At 50.7% G+C, this 9,806-nt stretch overlaps 1 protein-coding gene across 2 annotated transcripts in view; it reads right to left on the bottom strand.

Annotated features, from left to right (window-relative positions):
- RANGAP1 (Ran GTPase activating protein 1) overlaps positions 1-9,477 on the bottom strand; it is a 36,273-nt gene extending 26,796 nt beyond the window's left edge. Inside the window, exons 1-2 of one of the 2 annotated variants that reach the window (XM_006150737.3) lie at positions 9,285-9,477; positions 3,859-4,008 (exon numbers count right to left, since the gene is read on the bottom strand). In XM_006150737.3, the coding sequence (XP_006150799.1) occupies positions 3,859-3,970 (112 nt within the window). In that variant the 5' untranslated portion in view covers positions 3,971-4,008; positions 9,285-9,477. Of the gene's footprint in view, positions 1-3,858; positions 4,009-4,940; positions 5,138-9,284 lie in introns of those variants that run through there. The other variant, XM_006150736.3, reaches the window with a different exon arrangement.
- Between the last annotated feature and the right edge of the window lie 329 nt (positions 9,478-9,806).

Below are 9,806 nucleotides of genomic sequence, written 5' to 3'. Positions count from 1 at the left end.
GAGAGACAGAGTGAGAGAGGGAAAGTGAGAAAGCACCTTGGCAGGTCTGGGACTTGGACCGCAGTTGGCCATGTGGAAGTCCAGCTTCCTTAACTACCATGCCACCTGCTGGCTCAAGCCCTTACTATTTTTAATTTGACCAGAGAGAGACAGCAAGAGAGAAAGAGGAAGAGAGGGTGAGAAAGTAAGCCACCAGGTCCAGGACACGAACTGTGGTCAGCTATGTGGGAGTCAGGAATCTTAACTACCACGCCACCTACAGGTCCCATGAATGATGTATTTTTTGAGAGAGAGATTTTTGCTATAGGGTACATGCACTTGCTGGAGAAACATAAATAAAGAGATAGAAAGCAAGAAATCACCCCCGAGAAGGAACAGCCACCCTGCAATCCCTTGTCCTCCATTCTCTGCTTGGGATTTTGGGCACACACACACATGCACCTGGCGTGAGTCTTAAGTCCTTGAGTCCAGGACTCAATTCGTGGTCAACTACATGGGAGTCCAACAATGTAACCATGATGTCATTTGCTGGTCCTAAATAGTGTTACTTTTTAAAAAATTTTTATTTATTTTATCTGTTTTTCTTCAATTTGACCAGAGCGAGACAGAGAGAGAGAGAGTGCAAGAGGGAGATGGAGAAAGCAAGCCTCCTGGTCCAGGATTCGAAATGTGGTTGGCCATGTGGGAGTCCAGGGCCTTAACCACCATACCATGTGCTGGCCCTGACTGGGTATTTTTAACTTGAAAAATATTCATGTTAGTCTAACAAATGAGGTTACCCGACAGTATCTGGTCCGATCGTTTTAAAAGGTATTTATGTTTCCACACACACGCACACACCCCACACGCACACACAAAACAAGGTCCAGTTGCACAGAAACTGAATGTGAAAGCAGGTATCCCTAGATGGTACGACTATGGGTCACTCTGTGTTTTTCCACCATCAGCAGTAACATGCTCTCCCTATCAGTTTATAAGCAGCTTTGTAGGAATCTATAATATGATTCTAATTAGGTAAGACAAAACAGGGCAGCCAATGGCCCAGTGGTTAAGGGAACTGAATCCCATTCAACTGAACCTATGGTTCAAGTCCTAGACCCAGCAGCTTGAAAAACACACCAGGAGGACCAGCAGTTGGCATAATGGCTATGTCGCCGGACTCCCATGCAGTTGACCGCGGTTTGAGTCCCAGACCCAGTGGTTTAAACTCACGTTGGGCGCGTGTGCGTACGTGCCCAAGATCCCAAGAGGAGAATGGAGGAGAAGGGATTGCAGCAAGGCCATACCCCCTGGGGGGTGATTTCTCGCTTTCTGTCTCTCTGTCTTTCCAGGTAGCGCACACGCCCTATAGCAAAAACCTCTCAAAAAAAGAAAAAGAAAAACACACCAAGTACACTTGAGTGCTTGCTCCAAATTCCAAAAGGAAGGCAGAATGGCAAAGAAAGAAGTACAGAATGATCATGTCCCATGGAGCGTGATCTCTCTCACCCTCTGTCCAGTGCATGTGCCCTCTGGCAAATTAAACAAAACCCCACTAGGCTATGTTACTACACTGTAAAATAAAATGCTTGGCCAGCAGGCAGCGTGGTTGGTAAGGCCCTGGATTCCACATGGCTGGCTGTGTGGTTGTGTCCTGGACCCAGGGCTTGAAAATCACTCTGGTGCGTGTGAGTGAGCCCTAAACTCCTGAAAGAAGAATGGAGGAGAGGGGACTGCGGTGTGGCCAATTTTCTGGTATGTGCCTATTTTCTGGAAAGGGAAGCTGAAATATCAAGGAACAAGGGAACATCATCATCCAGGAATTCTAAGAAAATGACAGAGTCATTTTCAAACTGGTTCTAAAAGTGAACCTATGTGTACCTCCCAAATCTTAGCTTCTGTGCACCACCGCGGACCCTATACACAGCCCCAGCACAGAAGCCCCTGAAGCCCCTGCTCCCTATTTTCCTGGATGACCGCTCCTGGGCCACATCTCCAGGGCTTCTTCTGCAGCTGGTACCCAGCACAAGGGCTAGGATGACCTCTCTGCCTTTCGGAAGACTCACGCCGAAGGGAACCCAGTCTAATATCCAGGAACTGGCCAGATCAGCCATGAAAGAAGGCAGCTGCTCAAGGGAACATTTACATAGTCCTTAGAAGCAAGGTGATACAGGGACCAGCAGTTAGTGTAATGACTATGTCGCTGGACTCCCATGTAGCTGACCGTGGTTTGAGTCCCGGACCCGGTGGCTTAAACTCACACTGGGAGCATGTGCGTGCGTGCCCAAGATCCCGAGAGGAGAATGGAGGAGAAGGGATTGCGGCGTGGCCATCCCCCCTGGGGGGTGATTTCTTGCTTTCTATCTCTCTGTCTGTCTCTGTCTTTCTGGCGAGCGCACGCGCCCTATAGCAAAAACCTCTTAAAAAAAAAAAAAAGCAAGGTGATACAGACGGGAACAGGGACTTAACTAGACCTCTATTAAAATCCTGGATCTGTGAGACCAGCAGGTAGCGTAATGGTTACAATTGCTGGACTCCCACATAGTTGACCGTGGTTTGAGTCCCAGACCTGCTGGCTTAAAATTCACTCCAGGGCCAGCAGGTGGCATGGTGGTTAAGGGCGCCAGACTCCCACGTGGCTGACCATGGTTTGAGTATCGATCCTTTCTCACATTCTCTCTCTCTCTGTCCCTCTCTAGTCAAATTAAAATAAAGAAATAAAGTTAAATAAAATAATTTTTTAACAAAACAAAACAAAACAAAAATGCCAAGCACATGTGTGTGAATGCCCAAAATCCTGAGAGGAGAGTGGAGGGGAAGGGATTGCTGTGTGGTCATCACCTCAGAGGTGATTTCTCGTTTTCTGTCTCTCTGTCTCTATGGTGAACGCATGCGCCCTATAATAAAAATCTCTCTAAAAGAAAAATCCCGGCTCTGCTATGTCCCAGATGGGAGAACTTGGGCAAGTTACTTAAGTGTCCTACATTCTTCTTCCTCCTTTGTAAGATGGCAACATGTCCACCTACTCCCACAGGAATGGTGCGCGGGTCGACAGCAGTAAAAGCCGTGGCGGCACTCTGTAAACCGGGAGGCCCCACAGTGAGGTTAGGAATGTGCATTGACTTGCTCCTAGCTACCCGAGGACTCATGAGGTTCCTGACACAGAGGAGGGGAGAGTCTGCCTGCACCCAGTGACAACCAGGCAAGTCCAGACCAGTTTCCCCGGTTGGGTTGGAGCCCCAGGAGGCCTCATAAGTACTGACGTAGGTGCCTTTGCTTCCAGATGCCAGGATTCAGGGTTGGCCAGTACCAGCCAAGCCTTGGCCAGGAAAGGGAAGTCGGGGTTTGCACACTTGTCCCTTGCTCTTGGGGTCCCAGTGTCTGTACACACACATACGCACACACACGAGTGTCCATCCCTCTACCAGGGACATCTGGTCGCATGGGCCAGAACCTCCCCAGAGGGCCCAGACTGCTGTTTCACTGCGGCTCCTCAAGGGCCTAAGCTCTGGGGAAGGCAGCAGGTAATTGCAGACCTGCCTCGGATGAGGGCAGTGAAGGCAGGGAAGGGACGTACACCAGACCTGAAGGCAGAAGCCAGGAGCTCTACGCCGGGACTGCTGCTAACTGCGGCCCTCATTACCTACTGTTCCCTCCTCTGAGAACAGAAGGGCAGCGTAGAGGTGGCCACGCCAACATGCCGCCCAGGGAAGCCTGCGTGTGCTCGTGGGCTGACTGCTCGTGGGCTTGACGACACGCACCTCGCAGAGCTGTCAGGACAGACAATGAAGACAGCGCAGCGCCAAGAGCCTGATGACTGGCAACTGTTCACTCCACAAACTCGCTGCCTCTGGACAAACAGGCCGAGATCCTACTCACCATCTTCCGCGGTGTTGAGTTTGAGGCTTTTTCCCTTGAAGCTCAGCTGTCCCCCGGCCACCTGGGTTTTGGCCAGTGTCTCTGCCAGTTTGGCAATGTCTTCAGAGGCCATGTTGACCACAATGGCGGGCTCCCCTGGAGATCTGCAAACTGAGGAGGCCAAAGATGAATTCACAGAGAGGAATCTCCTGAAACCCCTGTTTGGGGGAACAGGGTAGGACAGCAACCATTTCAGGGTCCAGACCCCAACAACTAACCCACTGGGAGAAATGACAATAGCATTAGAGAAAAAAAATGATTCCAGAGGTGGTAACAAGGATGAAATCATGTGTTATCTCTGAAGAGTTACCAGCTGCTATGGTTTAGACGTGGCCTGTTCCCATTGAACTCCTGCTGAGGCTTGGTCTCAGTGAGGCCATGTGGGAAGGTGGAACCTTTAAGAGATATGGCCTAACCAGGAGGCCTTTGGGTCACAGGGGTGCTGCCCTTGTGCATGGACTAATGCCCTTCTCCAGGGAGTAAGTGAGTTACTGCCAAAATGGGTTGTAACAAAGCAAGGCTCCTCCCAGGTGTTCTGGTCTCTCTGTATGCGCCACTAGAGCCTCCACAGGCTATAATGTAGCATATGACCCTCACCAGGGGATGAGCAGAGGCCAGAGCCACACTTCCTGGACTTTCAAGCCACCAGAATCCAGAGCCAAATAAACTTTTTTTCTAAAATGTATTTATTTATTTACTTACTTATTTTTAATTTGCTATAGGGCACGTGCACTCACCAAAGAGAAACAGAGAGAGAGAGAAGGAAAATGAGGAAACAAGCCACCAGGTCCAGGACACGAACCATGGTTGGACATGTGGGAGTCCAGCACCTTAACCACCACACCACTCACTGGCCCCTACACTTTTTCTTTATAACTTACCCAGCCTCAAGTGTCCTGCTATCACAACACTGAACAGACCAAGACCCCACCTTACTGCAGGTCCTCCTCTGCCCAGCTGCCCAGCTGGGACACCCAGCCAAACCTCAGGAACTGCCCACCCTGGGCCCTGCATGAGTGGCCAGAGTCAGCCTGGACACAGACCTGCCTGATCATCTTGACTGTTCTCTGTGGGAGGGTTCCATTCTTCAAACAGGACATCGATGGCTAGGGGATCCAGGTCATCCATCCCAGAAAATGCCCTACTGCCCACGCTGGCATGTCTCTGGGGGTGGGGCACAGGGGTCAGCCCACTGCACCTCTGGTTTCAGTCCTGGCCAGGAGGCTGGGTGGCCATGGGGGCTCCTCAGGGGTTCCTAGGAGACCAAAGGTCTCTACATCACAACAGCCGCCATCACAATAGACCAGGGTGTATGAAACACGACCTCGGTTTCTCTGCTACCCTCTGAAGATGCTTCTCATAGCAGAGGAGCTACTCCTCACAGCAAGCAAGCAGGCCACTCTGCAGCCGACTTCAGCTGGGTGCCCTCGAACTCAGTCCCAACACTATCGACCTCGACAGCATCAGATCCCACAGGCCGAGGGCCCTGTCCAATGCTCACCTTGAGCCCCACATTGTTTTCCCTGTACTTCTGACTGGCCAACCGCACGTCAGGGTTCCACAGCCTCCTCCTTGGGGTGGGTTAATTTGCTAGAGCAGCTCACAGGAGTCAAGGAAACACTTGTGTTTACCAGTTTATTATAAAGTGTATTTTAAAGGACACAAAGAAACAGCCAGATGAAGAGACACTTAGGATGAGAGATGGGAGAAGGGGTAGAGAGCTTCCAGACCTTCTGGGGGTGCCACCCTCCAGGAATTCCCACATGCTCTGCTCTCAGAAAGTATTCTAAAACTTGTCATTTTGGGTTTTGATGGTGGCTTCATTATCTAGGCTTGATTGCTTAAATCATTACCTATTGGTGATTGAGTTAACATTCAGCGACCCGCCCCCAGAGGTTTGGGGGTGACTTGGAAAATTCTAATCCTCTAATCCTGCCTAGATCTTCCTCTTACCCAGTCCCAGTCCTGAAGCTACCTAGAGGCTGCCAGCTCATTAGTACAAAAAGACATTTATCACTTTGGGCCGGCTGATGGCCTGGTGGTTAAGGCAGCTCGATTCCACATGGCTGACTGCGTGTGTGCACACCCAAAACCCCAGAGAAGAGTGGGAGGGAATTACAGCATGACTACCCCCCAAAAGGGTACTTTCTCTCTCTCAACTGCATTTGACCCTATAACAAATTTTTAAAAAAAAGAAAGAGAGAGAGAGAGAGAGAGAGAGAGAAAGAAAGAAAGAAAGAAAGAAAGAAAGAAAGAAAGAAAGAAAGAAAGAAAGACAAACATTTATCACTTTAAAGATTCTAAGGACTTCTGGGGCTGGCAAGTGGCATGGTGGATAAAGGCGCTGGATTCCCACATGGCCAACCACGGTTTGAGTCTCAGACCTGGTGGCTTGCTTTCTCACTTTCCCTCTTTCACTCTCTCTCTGTGTCTTTCTGATCAAATTTAAAAAAATAAATAAAATGAATAAATAAAATAAACAATTCTTTAAAAAAAAAAAGATTCTAAGGACTTCAAGACTTGTACGCTAGGATATTGGGGAAAAGACCAAATATGTAGCTCACACTGTCAAAGCTAGGAACAGAGCCTCCAGAAAAGGGAGTTTCCAGCCTGGAGCTTGACAGACAGGCAGAATAGACAACTCCACGGCCTAAAGAGGAGGCAGGTAATCAGGGGGGGACCAATGAAGAGTGACGTGGGGACAGAGCTGGAAGGTGTCAACCGGAGACATTCTCCCTGAATCTCCTCACCCCCAGACACAGCTGTGACAGCTTCCATGCACTCATGCCCACTCTCACTCCAAGGCGCCTTCTCTGAGCTCTCACAGCCAGCTTTCCACCCTTTTTCTTTCTTTCCTTTTTTTTTTTTTTTTTTTTTTTTTTTTGCTGTAAGGCACATGTGCTGTTAGAGAGAGAGAGAAAGAGAAGGAGAAAGAGAGCAAGTAAGTGAGAAATGACCCTTTGGGAATGGCCATGCTGCAACATCTTCTCAGGGAGGCTGGATCCAGCATCCCACCTAGCTGGCCCTCCCACCCCCTTCCTGCATCTTACCACTTATTACTCAGGATTGTCTGTCTGTATATGACACAAAGTATGAATGATTCTTGTTTAGCAAAATATCAATGAGCATTGGCCAGCAGGTGGAGTGGTGTAAGGTGCTGGACTCCCAACTGGCTGACTGCAATTCCTGTCCAGATCTGGCAACTTGAAAATCATGCTAGGCATGTGTGTGCATGCCAAAAATCCCAGGAGAATAAGAAGAGGTTGCAGTGTGGCCATCCCTTCTGGGTGGGGGGGTTATCTCACTTTCTTTTCCTCTGTGTCTCTGGCAAGTGCACCCTGGTAAACAAATGCGCTCTATGGTGAAAATTTAAAAAAACACTTATTGACTATTAATATGTGGACATTGTTCCAGGTACCAAATACTAGGAGTAGAACTGTAGATAAAACAAAAAGCTTGCCCTCTTAAAGCCTTATATTCTAAACAAGATATTTATTGAGATCATTTGTGTCTTTTTTTTGGAGAGGTTTTTGCTATAGGGAGCATGCGCTCCCCAGGAAGACAGAGACAGAAAGCGAGAAATCACCCCCCAGGGGGGATGGCCACACCCCAATCCCTTCTCCTCCACTCTCCTCTTGGGATCTTGGGCACACATGCACACACGCCCAGCGTGAGTTTTAAGCCACAGGGTCCGGAGGCAAACTGTAGTCGACTACGTGGGAGTCCAGCAACATAGCCATTACACAAACTGCTGGTCCCCATGAGACTACTTGTTTTTGGAAGAGACTGCAGTTTAAAGTAGACTGGAGAAGGTACTGTTAAGAAACAAACAAAGACCTGAAGAATATCAGAGACTGCACCATGCAGTCAACTGGGGGAAACGCATCTCTGCAAAGGGAGTAGTACCGTGCAGGCTCCCATGGGAGAAAGGAGGCTGAAGGAACTGCAAAGCCAGAGGGGCTGGAGCAGAGAGAGAGGGGGGAGGGGAGAAAGAGAGAGAAAGGAGGGAAGAGATAAGAAAAGAATTGAACCCAAATCTCAAAAGCCATTTTAAGGAGCTGGCAGGTGGTGTGGTGGTTGAGGATGCTGGACTCCCACATGGCCGACCACGGTTTGAGTCCCAGACCTGGTGGCTTGCTTACTCACTCTCTCTCTCTCCTGCTATCTGTTCAAATTAAAACAACAACAACAACAAAAAGGAAATAAATAAGTAAAGATAAATAAAAATAACTATTTACAAAAAAGAAAAGAAGCCATTATAAGAATGTGGCCTTTGGGCCAGCAGGTGGCATGGTGGTTAAAGCGCTGGACTTACACAAGGCCCACAGGTTGGCATCCCAGACCTATCACTTTGAAAATCACAGTGGGTGCAGGTGCATGTGCTTCAGCCCAAAATCCTGAGAGGAGAATTGAGAAGGCACTGCAGTATGACAGTCTCCCCAGGGGATGATTTCTCATTTTTCCTCTCTCTGTCTCTCTGGCCAGCGCATGGGCTCTTATGGCAAAAACCTAAAGAGAAAAATGTATATACGTGGTCTTCACTTTGAGTAATAAGGAGAGCCACTGGAGGGTCTCCAGCAGACAAGAGCCTTGATCTGACCAATGTTTTGACAAAACTACTCCACTAGCCCCCCTAGGGCATCTAGAAGGCTCAACGAATGAGGATGAAATAGAATAAAAATTATCCTATGACCCCATCACCTCTGGTAGTTCTGGGTAAGAACAATTTGAGGCTAGGAAAGGGGTGAGGAGGCTCCAGATGGAAGAGAGAGCCCAAACTCCTTAGCTGGAAAAGAGGCCCATTCCTGAGTCCACAGGCACATCCCTTCGTCCACTTCAAAGACTATGAAACCGAAGCACAGGGAGATGAATTGATTTGTCCAAGGTCAGAAAACGGTCAGCAGCAGAGCAAAGACCAACAGTTAATACAGAAACGTCCTCTCGATTCCTGGCGGCCGTCCTAAGCTTCCTTAGGTGCACATCGCCGTTCCGCAGAGCGCCGGCAGTGACTCACGCCTTCCCCCCAGCCCGTGGGCGTGGGCCTAGGGGCGACGGCGGGGAAGAGACGCACGAATCCAGGCCGTAAATGACAGGCGGGTGGACCCCGATGCTAACCTGAGACGCCGCGGTTGGCGGCTGCATGGCTCGGCGGCTCCGGGGAGTCAGACGCCCTGTAGTCCTCAGTTTCCCCACTCGGGGAAGGGCTGGCACCCCCCAGTACCCCGACACCCACCATCACTCTCTGCGCGCTCGCAAGCGCAGAAGGCCGACGGGGAAGCTGAGGGTGCTCAGGGCCTCCAGCCCTTCCTCGCCGACATCCAGGGGAGCTCCGGGCCCGCCCCCATCCCAGGCAGGTGACAGGGGAAGGAAAGGGATCCCGACCCTACCGTAAACAGGCGGCGACGCCGCGTGGGGCGACCCGAGCGCGCGTGTCCGCCAGGCGAGGCGGCGGCCGATTTAGGGTCCGGGTCAGGTCCGGTCAGGGTCGCCACCTCCGGGTCCAGTGGCCCTGAAGCCCAGCGCGCTGGTCCGCCCGCGCTCCCGGGGCCGTTCCTCACTGGCGACCACAGCACCACCTGCTCTCCGCACGGCGGCGGCGGATGATGGCGGAGGAGGAGGATTTTGAAAGCCGGCAGTTTCTTTCCTTCGATTTGATTTGTCGGAGGCCAGGCCGCCGTCCCCTGGCCCAGCGCGCGACGCCTGCCGGGTAAGGTAGTCCAGTGCTCCCACGCGGGCGCGGTGGGGCGTAGCGGGGGCGTCACTGCGAACTACCAGTCCCATGATCCACCGCGCCCGGCGCGACACCGCCCTCTTCCTCGTCGCATTTTTTTCTTTTTTCTTTTTACAGGGTCTCACTGAGTCCGGATTCTCTCGCCTCAATCTTTCGGCGCACGCTCCAGGCTCGACTC

The sequence above is a fragment of the Tupaia chinensis genome, unplaced genomic scaffold (assembly GCF_000334495.1).
Source record: "Tupaia chinensis unplaced genomic scaffold, TupChi_1.0 Scaffold000294_5, whole genome shotgun sequence".
Taxonomy (NCBI): domain Eukaryota; kingdom Metazoa; phylum Chordata; class Mammalia; order Scandentia; family Tupaiidae; genus Tupaia; species Tupaia belangeri.
This window is presented reverse-complemented; position numbering and strand designations above follow the sequence as displayed.